The sequence below is a fragment of the Sorex araneus genome, chromosome X (genome assembly GCF_027595985.1).
Source record: "Sorex araneus isolate mSorAra2 chromosome X, mSorAra2.pri, whole genome shotgun sequence".
Taxonomy (NCBI): domain Eukaryota; kingdom Metazoa; phylum Chordata; class Mammalia; order Eulipotyphla; family Soricidae; genus Sorex; species Sorex araneus.
In genome coordinates, this window is record NC_073313.1 from 160,893,051 (window position 1) to 160,912,269 (window position 19,219).

At 48.7% G+C, this 19,219-nt stretch overlaps 1 protein-coding gene across 5 annotated transcripts in view; it reads right to left on the bottom strand.

The window, feature by feature from the left end:
* The window catches only part of DNM3 (dynamin 3), a 272,517-nt gene that overhangs the window by 88,618 nt on the left and 164,680 nt on the right, over positions 1-19,219 (bottom strand). For all 5 annotated transcript variants that reach the window (XM_055121454.1, XM_055121453.1, XM_055121451.1 and 2 more), the window contains one exon: positions 3,165-3,276. In XM_055121454.1, the coding sequence (XP_054977429.1) occupies positions 3,165-3,276 (112 nt within the window). The remainder of the gene's footprint in view (positions 1-3,164; positions 3,277-19,219) is intronic.

A 19,219-nucleotide genomic window follows, 5' to 3' on the forward strand; every position in this document is an offset into this window, starting at 1 on the left:
AACCCCAAAACACGCTTATCTCAAACACCGTCATTTCTTTCCATTTGGGTTCATCAGCTCTTCATGTCAAATGTCACTGGAAACGATTTCCAAATAGATTTGGAATCAAACATTTTGGGAACTAATTATTCACGTAGGTTTTTTTTTTTTTTCTTCCCCTGTCGAAACAGAGAGAAAGCAAAACGTTTGGAGTCTGAACTCTTATCGGTGGCCAGTGTAGCAGTGTAGATCCCCTCCATGAGGAGAGAGGTGACACACTGCTGATTTCGGGCTTGCTGATACAAAAGCCTAACAACCCACCTCCATGTCTAAACATCTGCTTAGAGAGACCCTCTGTCCCTGGGCTCGTCTTACTTCTGCACCAAATCTTTCTGAACGAGCCCAAAGGACAGAGGGGTCCCTCCCCAGCCAAGAGCGCCCATGCAGTGGACAGCTGGATCCAGGATCCCAACAACGCCACTTCCCACACTCCGGTGGCCAGCTCCGTCCCTCAGAGCCAGGTGACCGGGCACCACCTGCTGAACTCCGAGGGACAGAAGCAATGCAAATATTGTCTAGGAGGGAAGCAGAGAAAGCAATGTTCCTGGCCCGCAGCCAAGTTTAATTTCCTGTTCTGTCTCTGGTATGCAGTTGGAAAAAATAAAAATCAAGTCCAACTCTTTGTCTCTATCTTCCAGGCAACTATACCAAATATGTGTTTATAAACAAGTCAAAATAATGTGAAAATAATCAAAACAGATTGTATAGGACATATCTAGATTTGCTTAACACTGAGCAATTCTGATGAAAAAAAAAAAAAACAACCTAAGAACAGCCGAAAATATTTCATTGAGCAGCTTCTTGGTATGGCATTGACAGAACCAAGAAAACTCAGATTCTATAAACAGTTCCCTTGGGATGGGTCACGCCGCTTTCCCAAGACACTTCTCTTTACGAGAGATGTATAACAGACTCTTTAAAAAGAAACTTATCTGGTGCTCTTGAAATAAGTTTGATTTATAAAACTGACTTAAGAGAACACTTTCACTGCAACATCACATCACATTGCATGGAAGGAAAAGGTATGGATAAATGTGTGTATGCACGTTGCTTTTGTATGTATCATGCATATTTAGAAGTCATAAGCAGTGTAAAGTAAGTACCTTCGACCTCATGGAGCCGGTCAGTGCATTAGCACACCTCGAACTTGTTAAAGAAGTGCTGGCACAAAAATGCTTGTCACAAAAGGATGCACAAAATAGCTGCGGATAATTTTTTAAGCACAGATTAAAAACAATGAGGAACAAAAGGCTATTTTCTGGAGGCTTCTCTACTGGACGCTTTCTCTGCAGTACCTCAGTTATTCCTCTCGACCACCCTGGACACACAGGCCGCCCCTCACCGTGGCCAGCCCCAAATTCCTCCAGCAAGAAAGCTTCCATCTTCGTTGCTGACAGACCTGCTCTGAGACCTCTCACTGCCTCATGGCCTGCAACAGAGACCCCTGACAGTGCGCTGAGCAGCCAGCCAGCCTGGCTGTCCCCTCCCAATGCTGCTGAGAGCTTTTCAGGGCTCCTGGCACCTTGGGGACTCTTCCCCGGACTCTCCTCCCTCTGGGAGCCCACCCAAAGGGCATTTCTTCCGGGGGGCTTCCCTGACTCCCTTGGACAAGCCAAGCTGGCCAGCCAGGCATGACCACTACCAGTCCCGGTAAGCTGCTTTGCATTTCCCATCACACGTGTCACACGCTCACCTGTGCAGTGCGATCACACAGCTACTCGATCCCTTGGGGCCTGTCTGTTCCTTGGAGTCACTGGTACCTTTGGCATCATGGGGACACTTTCTGGGAGGAAGTGTGCACCCCTGGGGGCATTTGTGGGGACTAATAAAAGACCACTCTGGCGAGCACTTTCTTGGCAGAGGGATGGGTGGGGAGGCCCCCCCCCAGCTGTGTTCACAATCAGCCGTGGAGAGTAGATGTGACATAAGGGACTTCTCAGTGTCCCCAGCGCCGTCCAGTCACCCGGACACACACATGCATGTCCCACAGGAGGGACAAGGACACAGTGAGGTGTAACTCGGGTGGACCAGGGCCCCGCCTGGAAGTTAGCCAGATGAGTGAGGGCTGGGGTGAGGGTAAGGGGTCTCTGCATGAACCAAAGTAACGGCAATGACATCGCCTGGCCACAAAGCCTCCACCCTTTACGCGGGGGGCTCCAAGGCCAGCAGGTCTGAAACACCCTCGGTTGCCACCCGAGTGACAATTCCCACACTGTACCCCACTTTCTAGAGGCCCAGCTGGAGCGGAAAGGATGCATCTGTGCAAGATCAGCCCCAGTAGCAGTTCGAGAACTCAACAAGTGTCGTGAAGGCCAGGTCGGACTAAACATCCAGGCCACCTCAGGGGTTTAGTGCAGGGAGCAGTGGAGGTCAAAGGTCATGGGAGATGTAGAGAGAGTGGTCAGGCCGTGCTAACCCTTCCAGGCCCGCCTCAGGACCTGTTTCAAGGAGGCTGCTGAATCACACGTGCGCACGGGCCAGCGGGACTCGGGGTTTCAGTCCGGACAAGCCTGGGTAACATCACACTTCCCAAAGAACACGAAAAGAAGGTCTGTTTATGAACTTGAATGAGAAAAGTGTCTCCCAGGCCCTTGAGGTATATTAATAAAGATAAGTGGGAACAGCAACAGAATATATTTTCTGTTCTTTCGCACTCAGGATGACATGAAGCAGAGTTTGAATACAGATGTAATTCTGGATCCAATGAACGCAGGCATAAAGAATGGGCAGGGGTTTTTGGAGAAATAAGTCAGTTTTAAAAGAATCTGCAAAATCAGCGGTATGAGATTATAGGGAGGATTTTACAAACTGCTTGTGTGAACATTTGAACAACTGAGAAACAGGATATAAAGGCAAGTAAAACCTTGAAACAAAGAAACCTTCTTTTCGCTCTAAGATTGCAGTAGAGCATGCCTTATGGTTGCAGGGGGAATTTTCTTTAAGACAGACATTGATTAAATTCTTAAAACCCAGTGGAGGAAAAAAGACATATCAGGAAAGTATCAGTTAAAATGGTGCCAAATTAACGAAGCCAAAAAGAGGAGTTGCTCCAGCATATATTATGTATAATTGCGCTTTCTAAAACGCGGTGGATCATTTAAAAGTAAGAGCTAAGTCCAACTTACTGTGGATTTATCGGGATAGACCCCGGCTCTCAGCAGTGACGCTTTCCAGCTGTCCACGTCCTCTTGGGAGTCACATGCCAGTTCTAGGAAGCGATAGTCTTTGTATACATTCCTAGAGGTTCAAAAAGAGAAAACACAGAAAAAAACACACCATGCATTTAGTGTGAACCAAATTCACAGGATTTTATGTCCCTGCAGACAGGGATGAGACAAAGGAAGTATTCTCTAAGAGATACAGGCAAAGACAAAAGCGAATCACTGGAATGGAAATAAATAGCAACGCTCACTTTCCAAGACCCTCCTGGTTAGAGACTTCAGGGTCGTTTATGCTGCTCGGCGGTGAGGAGTGAAGGAAATGTCAAACAGGACACGGAGGCCAATGACCCACAGGGACATGTTCTGAGGATAAATGGAGACTCGCTCTGGCCGTGTAATTAGACCTCGCTTGGGAAATGGTTTTTACAAGTGTAGATAGCTCACAAAACCTTCAAATGCAAGGCAGACCTAAAATAAATGCTGGACGAAGAAGGAGTATGCTTCTGAGTGTAAAAGGAGAGAACTTGAACTAGGAATGAACAGTGTGGGATGCCCCAGGGGGTGTTTTACGGCGTGAATGACACTGTGATTTTATACTTACTTTCCTAACCATAAAGTAATAACGAAAGATGCCACACATGCCATCCCACACCATGCAATTACTCCAAAAATCGGGAACTAGATAAAACAAAGAAGATGGGGTGCATATGCTGCCTGAGCCCCTGTGTATTTTATGTGTGCTGCTTGCGCCTGCGTGGCCAAGCACATACAGTGCCTGAGCACATGTGTCGCCCGCATCTCCCCTCCTGAGATGTGTACTTTTATGCTTTCCTATCTAATGCCGGGGTATGTGTAGGGGCTCTCTCCACCGTTGGAGAAGCCTGAGTTTTCTCTTGAGCGCCTTACTCTGTCTCTCTTACTCCTCATTCTGCCACTTTTCTCTTCCTCCTTCCCTTCAAAAATCCTCCAAATAAAATCTGTTTCTTTTGGGGCTGGAGCAATAGCAGAGCGGGTAGGGCGTTTGCCTTGCACGCGGCCCGACCCTGGTTCGATTCCCAGCATCCCATAGGGTCTCCCGAGCACCGCCAGGAGTGAGTCCTGAGTGATTGAGCCAGGAGTAACCCCTGAGCATCGCCGGGTGTGACCCAAAAACCAATAAAATAAAATAAAATAAAATCTGTTTTACTTGAGAGAGAGAGAGAGAGAGAGAGAGAGAGAGAGAGAGAGAGAGAGAGAAGAGAGAGAAGGTGGAGGGCTCAGCTGCTTCATAGATTCCTTATTTTCTTCCTCTTTCATACTATAATACAACTTTACAAGGTTGAGGTTTTATGTGAACATGGTGACTTTTTTTTACTGATTATTACAATTTATGGTCATCTACAGATGATACTACAGCTTTATAAGCATCTAATTAAAAAGGCATATTGCTCATTCACAAAAGATAACACAAGTCTTTCTCATGTGAGATAATTAAGTAACTTACTTGCTCCTGGTGCAATAAATGCATGACCGAGTATTTCTAGCCATCAACTTTTGTTACTTTCACTATCCTTTTCTGAGGGAAGATTCTAGTGAAAGAATTACAGGGTCAAAATTCTGACCCTCTGGGGAGAGGGAATTTGCGCCACGCTCTGTGATGCTCGGGAGCTATTCTGGCTCTGTACTCTGAGGTGAGTCCTGGCAGCGCCGGGGATTTGAATTGGGCTTGACAGCACACAAGGCAATAGGCTTAACCCCTGTACTTTTTCATCAACCCCCATCTTCAAAGACCCCAATCTACCACCCCCCATCTTTCTTTCCGGGAAAGGCGATCCAGCACAGATGGACCCGAGCCATGTCCAAGGTTAAATCCCTTGTCCTGTTGTCTTCTGGGTGCCCCGACATCTCCCTGTCCCAGACGGCTCACAGGTCTGCTCTGGGTCTTCGAAGTCTGGCACCTTCTCCATTCATTCATTCATTCATTCATTCATTCATTCATTCATTCATTCATTCATTCATTCTCCATTGGTATGAGTTACACAGTCGTGCTTTTTTTTTTTTTCAGGGATGGGGGCACTTTCTGGTTCTGAACTCTGGAGTGGGGATAAAAGAGGGACCAGAATGCAACAGCCCCTGGGGAGAGTGAGCCTCAGTGACTGCAGCTGAGCTTAGCTCCCTTGAGGCAGGAGAAAGGTTTCCTCTGGGGTCTCCCCAACAGGCTTCTGAGCGCCCCTGTGTCTCAAGGGAGCAGCCTGCTGAAGCCTGTCCAGCAGCTGGACATGTGTCCCAATCAAGAGAGGACACAAAAAGCCACGTGAGCGGAGGGCAGGGAGGAGAAACCAGTGGGAACTGCCCTCCACAAGAACAACAATGACACAAAGCTGAGGGCTCACGGAGCTGGGGAGAATCCGCAGTAGGACCCGAACCCAAACAGCCTCCCCGGGGGTCTGGAGCTAAAAAAATCAGCTTTGGGATTTAAAATCCCGCTGTCGAGAGCAGAGCAAGTAGATCCCAAGAGTTGGCAGAAGTAGAAAAATCAGAGAGAACAAAGACCCAGGGCACCCAACCCGTAAGCAGCAGGACTTCCTGGAAGAGAAAAGGACTATGGGAAGAGGAAGTGATTCTGAAAGAGACGCAGGCTTCTGGAATGATCCTTGTCTGTGCGCTGGGGAGTGAAGTTCTGGGGACAGTGAACGGTCAAAGGTGCACTGACTGGAGGCAGTCAGTGACAAAGGACATGGTGGAGGGTGTGCAAATGACATGTCCCCGCTGAGGACAGCAGGTCAGCTGTCCCCCGGCTCCTGCTGACCACCTCCGTCCCCCACCCCACCCCTACTCCATGCAGAGCCTGCGCAAGCAAATTCAGGCAGACAGAGGGTGACTCGGGAGAGCTGTCGGGGTTCAAGGACAAGCCAAGAGGCCCACGGGGGGTGAGGCTGAGGCATAGCACAGTGGAACAGAAATTTCTTTTTTTTTTTTTTTAATTTTTTAATTTTTTTTAAATTTATTTATTTTTAATTAGAGAATCACCGTGAGGGTACAGTTACAGATTTATACACTTTTGTGCTTATACTTCCCTCATACAAAGTTTGGGAACCCATCCCTTCACCAGTGCCCATTCTCCACCACCCGTAAACCCAGTGTCCCTCCCACCCTCCCCAATCCCATCTCCCCCCCACCCCACCCTGCCACTGTGGCAAGGCATTCCCTTCTGTTTTCTCTCTCTGATTAGCTGTTGTGGTTTGCAATAAAGGTGTTGAGTGGCCGCTGTGCTCAGTCTCTAGCCCTCATTCAGCCCGCAACTCCCTTCCCCCACATGGCCTTCGACTACAATGTAGTTGGTGATCGCTTCTCTGAGTTGACCTTTCCCCGGAACGTGAGGCCAGCCTCGAAGCCAAGGAGTCAACCTCCTGGTACTTATTTCTACAGTTCTTGGGTGTTAGTCTCCCACTCTGTTATTCTATATACCATAGATGAGTGCAATCTTTCTATGTCTGTCTCTCTCTTTCTGACTCATTTCACTCAGCATGAAACTTTTCATGCCCATCCACTTAACTACAAAATTCTTGACCTCCTTTTTTCTAACAGCTGCAGAGTATTCCATTGTATAGATGTACCAAAGTTTCCTCAACCAGTCATCCGTTCTGGGGCATTCGGGTTTTTTCCAGATTCTGGCTATTGTAAACAGTGCTGCGATGAACATACATGTGCAGATGTTGTTTCGATTGTACTTTTTTGCCTCTCTGGGATATATTCCCAGCAGTGTGGAACAGAAATTTCTATGCATGCGTGAGGTCCTGGGTTCGAGTCCCAGGGCCCCAAATGAACAGAAACGGAAAAGGAAACAGAAAACGGATGGGAGAGATTAACCAGGGAGTCAAGTGTCGCATGTGAGATCGACCCCCTTCAGATCCTGACACGGCATCATTCCCCTGAAGATAAAGGTTCTCCCATCACAAACAAGGAGGGATTTCTGAAGTCAGAGGCTCAAAAAGAAAAACTTAAGGGGCAGGAGGTAGTACAGTGGTTAGGGAACTCGCCTCGTTTGTTTACTCGGCTCAGGTTTGAGTAAAGCATTACATGGTCCCCCAAAACAGCTCTGGAGGCCCCCAAATATCTTCAGGTGCTGAACCAATGACCTGGTTGACTAAGAACTGGGTGGGTGGCCATGCAGGGTGGCGGGGTGGTAGCCGGACCTCCTGAATGCTACTTTAGGAGACTTCCTCATCTCCCAGAAGCAGGAACTGAAGAAACATATTCCTAGATAACTCTTGAACTACAGAGAAACCAACCCCTAAATTACAAATTATTTAGAAAGCATAAGAAAAATAAACATTTCATATCCCACCAATGGAGATCGGCAAAGACTATGGGAAAGTGTATGGCCTTCAATATGTTTACCATTTAGGGAAAAAAAGAAAAAAACTCCATATTCATCTCCAGGAATTATAAGATGATGATTAAAAAAAAAACCCAAATGAGCCAAGAAGAGGGGAATTAACATAGATTAAAGCTAAAACTCATGAAACAGGAAATACAAAATAACATAAAGAATAAACACAAGCACACATTTCCCCCCGCCCCCACCCTAGCAACGATAGTCTACTTGGAATTCTAATGAAGAAAACAAAAGCATGTAAAATCACACATAAGAAAGGAGAGGATAGGGGCTGGAGTGATAGCACAGCGGGGGTAGGGCATTTGCCTTGCACGCGTCCGACCTGGGTTCCATTCCCAGCATCCCATAGGGTCCCCCAAGCACTGCCAGGAGTAATTCCTGAGTGCAGAGCCAGGAGGAACCCCTGAGCATCGGCAGGTACGACCCAAAAAGCAAAAAAAAAAAAAAAGAAAGAAAGAAAGAAATAGAAAAAAAAAATTCAAGTCATTTTTTTCTATTTTGTAAAAAAGCCTATATGCAATCCCAAGACAAAACTGAGACCAGATAGGAAGTTAATAATATCCTAGAAAGTACAAATGACCAAAATTAACTCAGAGAGAACTGGAAAAATCTAAGTGGCTTTTACAAAACCCTTCTAAAATTAATGAAAGACTTTAGTTCAAAGACTAATAGAAAGTACAGGACAAATAGACAAAATCAAGGGCTTTTATCACAATGATCAATAACTTGGAAGTGAAAAGTGCTCTCCAGATCAGGAGAAAGACTATAAAATACATAGGAAAGAAAGCAATTTTGAAGAGATTCCTTTCAGCCACTTTATTTCATGTCAGCTGCTAACCCATCTGTAAATACTGAATTGGGATATTATTGTTATTATTATTATTATTATTATTGCTTTTGGGGTCACACCCGGCGATGCACAGGGGTTACTCCTGGCTCTACATTCAGGAATTACCCCGGCGGTGCTCAGGGGACCCTATGGGATGCTGGGAATCGAATCCGGGTCAGCCATGTGCAAGGCAAACGCCCTACCCACTGTACTATCGCTCCAGCCCCGACTTGGGATTCTATTTATGAATTATTACTTCATAGGCAAAGGAGGGCAAGAGACATGTCGAATTATCTGCCATTGTAACGGAGAAATAATCTCACTCAATCTGTATCACAACAAAGGCATTTATAGAGTTGCTGTGCAGATAAATTCTATACTTTCCCGAGCCCTAATAATAGGTCTAATAATAGAGTTAGTAATACATGATACAACTTGTCCTGCCTGTTTTTGACATATGTATTGCATGAATGAATGGACAATGGCATAAACTTGGACTCTGCTTTTTTTTTTTTTTTTTTTTTTTGCTTTTTGGGTCATACCCAGTATTACACAGGGGTTACTCCTGGCTCATGCACTCAGGAATTACTTCTTGTGGTGCTGGGGGAACCATACGGGATGCTGGGAATTCAACCCGGATTGGCCATGTGCAAGGCAAATGCCCTTCCTGCTGTGCTATTGCTCCAGCCCCTCTGCTTATTTTTGACCACATCCTTAACTTGCTAAGACATACATGGTTTGAAGGGACCAATTACAAGTAGGATGAGTTATCTTAGCAGAGACTGGGGGAAATATTGAAAGGAAATGTGTTCACCAAAGATGAAAATTCACTGTTGGAAAATTTGAAAGGTTACATCTTTGCTAGGGAGTGAGAAGGAATGGGGTTTTGTGATGGGGTCAAATGCATCGTGTGGACGCTCAAGGCCGCTCTCCACACACTTGGGCCGAGCCTCACATATGAGTGAACATATTCCTGGACCACAGCATCATAAGACACTCCCTACCCATCCTCCATAATTACCACATTTGATGGCATTCAGATAGTAGGCAACAAATCGTAGATACATATATATATGCATATATACATATTTTCATATATATATATATATATATACCAAAGCTCACATCACCCAAACTTTAATAACATGTTAGTGATATCCTATAGAATGTCTTCTTTTGTTGTTGTTTTTTTATTTTGGCTTTTTGGGTCACACTTGGCGATGCTCAGGGGTTACTCCTGGCTCTGCACTCAGGAATCACCTCTGGCAGTGCTCAGGGGACCATATGGGATGCTGGGAATCGAACCCGGGTCGGCCGTGTGCAAGGCAAACGCCCTCCCCGCTGTGCTATTGCTCCAGCCCCCCTATAGAATGTCTTAATGGCTCCTGCCAAAATAGAACAATCTTCACACTGTTTCCTATATGAACACTTTTTTGTAAGCATGTTCAGCAGTTCTTCATAACAGACAATACAAAATATATTCTTTCAGTTGTATTTTGGGACAGGGCTTGGGGCTTGGGATGGAAACATCCTGAATTTGGTGGTGGGAAGGTGTAATGGTGGTGGGATTGGTGTTTGAATATTAAATGTAATCAAATATTGTGAACTTATAAAATCACTGTCACTGTCACTGTCATCACGTTGCTCACCAATTTGCTTGAGCAGGCACCAGTAACGTCTCCATGGTGAGACTTGTTGTGACTGTTTTTGGCATATCGAATATGCCACGGGGAGCTTGCCAGGCTCTGCCATGCGGGAGAGATACTCTCGGTAGCTTGCCGGGCTCTTCGAGAGGGGCGGAGGAATCGAACCAGGGTCAGCCTCATGCAAGGCGAATGCCCTACCCACCCTACCCGCTGTGCTATTGCTTTAGCCCAACTTATAAAGTAAAAAAAATAATAATTTTAAAAACCAAATGCATTGTGTGGAATGAACTAATTCCCTCTCTCCTACGGCTTTCCACTACTACCTCTTAGAGGTTGACCAGAGGTATTCCGTGGGTGCCGTGTTGAGTTTCTTTAAGCTGAGAAGGTCTGATTGTGCCAAGGTTGGGCAGAGGTGACAGGGCTCTTGGCCAGCTAGAAAAATGGGGTCCAGACTTTCCACATTTGTTGAGCAGAGCTGAAGAATTCCACTCTGGCCCATTCTCCCTGACCTTTCTCCAGAGTATTTTCTTTCAGGGATTCTCGCATGGAAAAATCTTGACACCCCCCCCGCCTCCCCCCCCGCTCCAAGGATAGCCAAAATTCTTAAGAGGGAAAATAACGATCAGGTTGAAACTTTAGAAGGGGGTCAAAGGCTTCTGGTGGCTTCGGCGGCTTCCTCTCCGCCCAGTTTTGAAGCTTCATCTTCGCCTGTGTCTAGACATGCAGGGAGAGTTGGAAGCGGGTCTGAAGCCTGGGCCGTGCTGATTTCCTTACTGGAAGACTCGGCTCTGCGGAGGCCGCTTCCCCCACTCCCAGCCTCTGTCCACAGGCGGAGTGAGACCCATAACCCGCCATCCCTGGGACCGAGCGCTCTGCTTTGTTTAGTCTATTTCGCTTGCGATCATGCAGACACGAGCTTCTGAGTGATTTCACGCGAAAATCAGGCTGAACTACGTGCCTTACCACTGGGGGATAAGGGAAAAAAAAAAGTCACCTCCTTGTTCAAAGTGAGCCTGAAAAATTCTGCTGCTGAGGGCAGAAGGGTCTCCGTCGTGATGCAAAGCCAGGAAGAACCTCCGTGTGGAGCCCCCGTTTTTGACCGTTTCATTTTCCTTCACTCACATCCTCAGAGTTTTCACGTTTGAGTGTTAAAAACAAAGATGTTTGGAGATTCCTGTCGATGACAGAACTTTGCAGCTCTGAGGCAGATCTCAGGTCCTCAGGGAAGACTTCCCACCACCCTTGCCCCCCCGGCCCGAGCCCCCTCCCCCAAGACGTTTCCAGAGAACTCCTAGCTGCCTTCTTGCCCTCCTGAAATTTTCTCAATTTTAAGAGGCTTTCCTGAAAATGAGATGCCCCATCCCACGTCCGGGTGCAAGGAAAAAGTTGGATGGAATTTTTTTTGCCTGCTTTCTGGATGTAAACTTTGACTAATGCCAGTAAAATGCTGACGAGTACAATAAAAGCCACAGACAGCTGTGCAAATCCAGGTGGTGTCATCTCTCATCTTTGATGCCGTTGGAAAGGAATCTCAGCATGCTGATGTATATAATGGGGATAATAACAGTATCTTGAATTTCAATGACAGGTCTCTCTCGGGTCTCGGCCATAAGACTTAAATAAGGGGCCGGAGCGATAGCACAGCAGGTAGGGCATTTGCACGAGACCGACCTGGGTTCGATTCCCAGCATCCCATATGGTCCCCTGAGCACCACCAGGGGTAATTCCTGAGTGCAGAGCCAGGAACCCCTGTGCATTGCTCAGTGTGACCCCCCAAAAAAATTTAAAAAAAAGAGTTAACCATAAATCCATTGCATTTGCCGTACTAGTGATCGTGGCCAAATGCATTCACTGTGCATGCAGCAAGAGCTGAGGGACCCTGCATCTCTGAGCCACCAACCACAGCACCATGTCGCGTCGGTCTCCACCACTATGATGCTCATTGCAGGGGTGGTAAACAAGTTGAGGGACAATGTTCGATTCTAATTCGACAAGCTTACACACAATGGCTAAGAGCGCAGAGAGGCAGGGGACCATTAAAAATGTGAAAAATCTCACAGTGAGAAAATTAGTTAACATCAAACTCTTCCTCACAGTCAGACGCTAAGCGGATCTGCTTGCACAGGGATCAAGAAGGTGTCTACAGAAAAAAAAAATGGAATCAACGGGAGCAATTTGATGGGGGGGAAACCCCCATCTCCCAACTTCCTCAAGGGAATTGGCACCTTCACTTCTCGGCCTTCACTGTCCCATGAAGAGGAAAACTAGCTGATTTGAGGAGCTGGAGCGATAGCACAGCGGGTAAGGCGTTTGCCTTGCACTCGGCCGACCCGGGTTCAATCCCCGGCATCCCATATGGTCCTCCAAGCACCGCCAGGAGTAACTCCTGAGTGCAAAGCCAGGAGTAACCCCTGAGCATCACTGGGTGTGACCCCAAAAGCAAAACAAAACAAAACTAGCTGATTTGATGCTGTTTTGCAAAAGATGAAATAATGTGTGCGGGCGGGGCACATTCCACATTCTGGAACTCTCTGGTTCCAGAATGTTCTGGTGCCTTCTGCTCTGCCGAAGAAGCCCTGTGGTTACTCAGCTGGGGCTTTGCTGACTTAGCCGGAAGTGTTAGCCAGACATTCGGCTACAGACCTCAGTCCTTTGTTCCCTGACCTATCTGTGGGTTTCCTGCGCTTCTGAAAAACAGCAACAAGTCGGAACTCGTGGGTGAGGGGTAAAGCGGGGGGTCGAGAAGACGGGGGGAATCTGTGGGGCTACACTCCCTCCAACCCCTGCCCCCCAAATACCAAACAGAGAGGAGAATGTGTCTCTGGCTCTGGAGGGGAGGATGAGAGAGAAGGCCACGGGAAGGATGCAGCCTGCGGTCTTGGGGGTAGCAGTCAGGGGTGGGCAGCCCTAGAGGCGGTGGGGGAGGGGCGCATGTGCATTTGCTTTAGTCTAATAACGCTCGTTAGCTCGTGGAGAATTTTTCCCACCGGAGGCCCAGCCAAACAGCCACCGGTCATGCGTCTACTTGGGCACAAGGCAGCGCAGGCCAATTAGCCAATGTTCCAATGTCACTAAAGGCAGCCGCTGTCGCAATGCAAGTGGCATTTAGCCCACAGCCAGGAGAGCCTTTCACAAAGAATAAAAGGCTGGCCGGGTGGAGGAGGCCGCGGGAGAGCCACAATTATTTTCATTCCGGCTCATTTATTAGGTCAGAAGAGGCTGTGGGCAGGATCTGCTTAAGCTCAGCACTTCTGAAAGCCGAGCACTAAATATAGAGCGTGTGGCCGGCCCCGCCGGGGAAAGAAGCCTCCGGCTCCCAGGCTGCGTGTCCCCTGGAACATTTGTCAGAGCTGAGAATTGCAGGGTAGGGAGCTTTCATTGGGGTTAACGAGTAAGGAGCTGTAATTCATTTTTTAAGAGTTTAAATGAATATGCCTCGGAGGAAACCGTCCGCCGGGGAGGAAGCTCTCGTCCCCGACCAGGAGAGGGGCAGAGTGACCAATTGGTTCACGGGACCTCCCAAGCCTCCCAAACCTAGAGTCTGGGGTCTTGGTGGGGACTTGTGACCTGAACTTTCCAGAAACCCTGGAACTTTCCGGAAATCCCACGGAACATGTGGGATGAAGGGTGCCCCTAGCAGCCAGGTTCCTTATACGCGATGCCCTGTGAAATCTGCCCGCCCTCCCTTCCTTTATTTCTCTTCCCCTTCTTCTTCTCCCCCTCTCTCCCGCTCCCTTTCTCTCCCTCTTTCTCGAGTCACACGGTGCCAGGGATCAAACTCAGGGCTTCATGCCGCAGACATGCGCTCTGCCTCTGGAGCTGTTTCCCCCGTTATTTGGAAACGGTGCCCCTCTGAGATCACTATTCTATAGCAGAGTTGGTACCTGGAGCTCACTGGACGGCTTTGAGAATCTCGACCACCTGTCTCGGTGGGGAGAACCTGCCAAGTCGAGACCTCATGACCCTCACTGGGCCCTCCAGGGATGTTACATGTGGGGAAGTTATCTGTTGTGGGGAAGCCACAAAAAAGGGGTCAGGGGAATGACGGGGAGCACGCCCTCCCCCGTGGCGTTAGCAGAGATGGTCAAAAGGACCCTTCAAAAAATCAAAATCGAGGGGCTGGAGCGATAGCACAGCGGGTAGGGCGTTTGCCTTGCACGCGGCCAACCCGTGTTCGAATCCCAGCATCCCATATGGTCCTCTGAGCACCGCCAGGGGTAATTCCTGAGTGCATGAGCCAAGGAATGACCCCTGTGCAATGCCGGGTGTGACTCAAAAAAAAAGCAAAAAATCAAAATCGAGTTGGAAAAAGCCAACCTGCTCTCCCAAGATACCCGGTGACGCTCCGGGTCACCTTTGGGCAGATGGTGAGGACAACCATGATGATGATGCTGAAGGGATAGGCTGGCTCGCAGGCCAAGACCTGAGCTCCTACTGGCAAGTTTTCCTGCTCAGACCCAGAGCTAGACTCAACACCTCCCCTGGGCGTCTTTTCTCTACTTCAGCTGGTCCCTAAGGATGTAACACTTTGGGAGTTGGTAGACATATGAACAATCTCAATCTCTCTCTCTCTCTCTCTCTCTCTCTCTCTCTCTCTCTCTCTCACACACACACACACACACACACACACACACACACACTCTCTCTCTCTCTCACACACACACACACCCCACACACAGACATCTGGTTGATTCCAGTAAGTTTCATCATTTTTCACAATTACTCAAAAGGCTGAGAGTAATTCATAATCCAGATAAAGGAAACCTTTACAAAGCGCCCCGTGGTTTTTGTTAAAAAATAGTTGTTTAAAAAAATGTCCACTACAAGGGCGCTTTCGACCTGACAGCTGCTCGGGAGAACAATGATTTCACGTCTCAAGACTGTCTTTAGGATTGAGATGTCTTCCAGGAAAACTCAGCGGCTAGAGAGATGGCTGCACTTCTCTTTCTTTCACATTCTGCTGGGTTTAATTTCCATGGGGGTGAGAGAAGATATATAACAGGGAGCACAGGAGTGTGTGCAGGAGAGAACAAAAACTATTGCCAAACAAGCAGCTGCCTGTTTTTAACCTCAAGGAAAAACACAAAGGCAGCCCCAAGGCCCTCTTTAGCTTCGGGAACCGAGAACATGACATGTTTCAGTGAAATTTACCGCTTTCCTTGCTAAACTTAGAGGATGACTCCCCCTAAAATCTTCATGAGATTGAGGTCAGCTTGGTTTGCTATGGAAATGGAAAGGAAAAAATTCTGAGGCATCCAGAGAGAGGTTTGAGCAGAGCGCCTTTGGGGAAGGCGAGACGGTCTGCCCCTGATGGTGACTCTGCCCAGTTTTGGGGTCCCCTGAGAAGATGGGGCGGTTCATCGGTGACGGAGAGCGGCTGGGGAGGGTGAGGGGCTGGCGTAAAATGTGCCAAAGTCGACAAAGCGCTGCTAGCGGCACTATGGGGTCCCTGGTCTCTGAGCCACTGCCAGGAGAACTTCTGGTAATTCCGGCAAAACTCTCTGAGCCCAGTGGGGCTGGAGCAATAGCACAGCAGGGAGGGCATTTGCCTTGCATGCAACAGACCCCAGTTCAATCCCCAGCATCCCATAGGGTCCCCCAAGCACCGTCAGGAGTAATTCCTGAGTGCAGAGGCAGGAGTAACTCCCTGAGTATTGCTGGATGTGACCCAAAAAGGAAAAATAAATTCCCTGAGCCCAGAACCACCAGCACGGTTCTGCAGCAGTAAGTGCGCAGGGCTAGCTCACACCGTTCCTGCCGAGCAGTCTTAATTTCCTCCAAGAGTCCCGGTCTAGGGCTTCAAATCTCACAAAGTGGCTAGGCTGAGCTAGCCAGGAGCGACCCCGGACTCCCCAGGCATTTTGGGGGCTAGTCCTTATGAAAGAAATGAACTTTCGTGGTGAAAAATGCATCGTCTCGTAATGCAATGACGCAAATGCTCTGAAGACGCTTGGCCTTCTAAGAGGAAGGGATTTCATCCTCCAACGAAGGCCACGGGAGGTGCTTTTTCAATCTTGACTCATTAATTATCACTTCCAGGACTGTCTCCGGCTTTACCGTTCCTTTTCCTGCAACGGCCTACCACCCCTTTGTGGGAAAACAAAACAAAACAAAACAAAACAAAAACCCTCTCATCCTTCCCCTCTCCCTTCCGCCCCAGGAATCTACCCTCTTTAAAAAAGCAGAAAGTGCCCCAGTTGCAACAGACGTTACTACCACCCCCTGGATCATTCCAGTGTCCCCTACCCCCACCCCAATCGGACGGAAGGACCGTCCCAGACTATTCAACGATTCATATGATCTTGCCCACACACAGGATCTCGTCCACACAGGATGGCAGCCACCCAAGCATCCCCCACACGCCAGAGACCCTTCCTTCCACTAGGCTGAGGCTACTGAGACCCCTGATCGTTCACTTACTGTGCTGAGCCCAATCCCCAGAGTCCTAAAAAAGATGTGGCTCACTTCCCTCACTTCCCTCTCAACGCGCGCAACATCTCGAAGTCCCCACATGGCCACCAGTGATGTCATTTCCCTGCTGTCACCGGAATCCCCTGAAACCCTCTGAACATGAGCATCGACACGACCTCAGACGTGTCGGAGGTCAAGGAAGGAAAAGGACCTCAATCCCCTACATCCCAGTGGGGTTCCTGATCAGAGACTGAGGTCCCAGGGCCTCTGGGACAGAGTTGGACAGGGACCGAGGGGGTCATCCATATTAGTGGTGAGTGGACGCCTGTCCGGAGTCACAGCTGCCTCTGCACATGCGCCTCTCAGCCTCGGTTTGTGGGCAGCACCCCACTTCCTTCTAGGTGCTTGGCTCTTTGAAGATTTCCCTCGCTGTCACCCACCTTCTCGAGCATCCTGGCTGATAAAAGGGCCAGAGCCTCGAAGGGCGGGAGCCAGGATGCGGGGAATTCCACGGCTGTTTCAGATTAGATTCTAGGGGCTGAGCGGGAGGGGAGCCGAGCGGCATGTTGCTAAAATAAATCCATCAACATGGCCCCAAATGGGTTTGACATTCCCCCGCCTTCTCTTCTTACTCTGGGTTGGCAGACAAGTGGGGGCCGACGGAGGGAAGGAAACGTGCAGAATTCTACGTGAGCAGCTGGGGCACCCCTGGGCTCTTCAAGGCCGAGAGGAGGAGGCGTGGGCAGAGTCCAGCGGTAAGTGTCCCAAAGTCACATTCTGACATGGAAACTGCAAAATGACGCCATTGGTCAGGGCTGATGAGCTCGGGGCTCCGGATCCCAGATTTCCCAAGGCCCTTGCAACACGGGAACCAGTTTTGTCACAATATGAGTCTGTTTCTGTTCACCTTTGTTCCATGACGGTGCAGAGGACTTTTCTGACAGCTGTATTACACGGAATGCCATGGACTCGGTGACATTCGAGAACTTTCACAGCTATACTTATGTGAGTTTCCAGAGACCACCTGCTGTTCTCAGGGGGTTCTGTGTTCTTGGTTGCTCTGTTCATTTTCAGCTGTGATCACCTTTATCATCTCATTAGGAGCCAGTAAAGCCTTCTCGGAAGCACCTTAAGATCCCCAAGCCTCTGTGAGACTCCACAGGGTGTCACTGACACTGTGACTTTAGCATGCTGTCCTTTAGAGAATTATCTAAGATGTGCTCCTTTTCCTAAAATACAATAAAGCATGCTGGCTTTCATGATGCTTGAGGATGACTCGCTGACTTCAAAGAAGATGCTGCTAGAAGATTCTGTTTCTCAGCTTTCGGTCACTGGGGAGACCAACGTGTAGCTACCACATGTCCACTGTGTCTCAAAAACAGTGGGGGACCCTGTCCCATCCCCCAGGGCATGACTCTGACAAGGAAGCAATCTGATGCTGCAGACACAAATCCATACGCGTGGGAAGGCCTATCCCTTGGTTTTGTGGATGCTACCAGAGACTGAGGCCATGGGCCCTTTGGAATCACATGGCGGAGCCAGCTAGGTCACGGATCATTCGAACGAAGCAAGAGGAAAAAAAAAAAAGCTGTGGAATTCTAAATACGGACACAGCGATTCCTTGAAAGCCAATTGCTGTCTGCTGGAGGTGCTCAAGGCAGGAATGAAAGGCACACGCAGCATCCTGTGGGGCGAGCCGTGGTGTGGCAAAGATGGGATAAGGGAAGACACAGCCACAGTCTCCCTGTTGACACTGCTTGGTGCTCATCTGCAAATACCAGTGGTGCCGAAATGGCCCCACAGAGAATGCTCAGAATGTCACGGTCTCTCTTGCAGCCAATGTGTGACCATTTGCACCAATGATGCAGTCCCAAGCATCACTGAACCATCCCTGGGAAGTGCTCAGAGCCGAGTGCAAAGCACCGATCTCCCCCTCGGGGTGCCCCATTCCACCCAGTGAAGCCATCAGAGGGTCAGCTCTGTGGAATCCCGAGCACAGGGGTATCTAGGTTACTGTTCTGTTCCCCAGGGTGACGGCCACAAACACAGGGGGCACTGCATGCCTGTCCCCAGCCCAGCGCGTATGCAAGTGCAGTTCCACGCTCAAATGTCTGATTTTTCACGGGGTTTCGTGTTTCCTGGAAACCCTGACTGGTCGTCAATCTACAGTTACACAAACTTGAGCTTTGGGCTGAAATGTTTCCCCCAAAATAACTGTGGGACCGGGGAGATATCTTGGAGGGCTGGAAGCGCAGGCTTGGCACACAGGGGCCCTAGTGGCATGCCCTGCACACAAGTGGCCCCAAGCAGTGAGCCAGAAGTAGCCACTGAGTGTGGCCAGGTGTGGCGCAAAATCAGAAAAGGAGAGAAGTTGAAAAGCTTGTCACTTAAAGGAAGACAACTGGGAGTACTTGGGCAGATGATAAAAGTCAGCCATAGCATTTTGGAAGCCTCGGAGGAGGTCACTGGTGTGAGCCAACAGATCTTAAAACACCGTATAATGGAACGTGTAAATACTGTGAAGAGCTGGGCAAAGCACTTATCCAACGTTTTCCAAACGACAAGCATAGAGTGCAGCAAAACTGCTCCAAAATCAAAGAACCATTGCAAGAACTCGTTAAGTCAATAGGCTAATTTCACAGGATAGGAAAAGTTTGCTGATCTGATCACAGATTCCACACGACAAACGCACTTTTTTGGGACACTCACTTGTCACGTTTTGGTGAGGTATCAAAGGGGAAGCCATCATTATCTG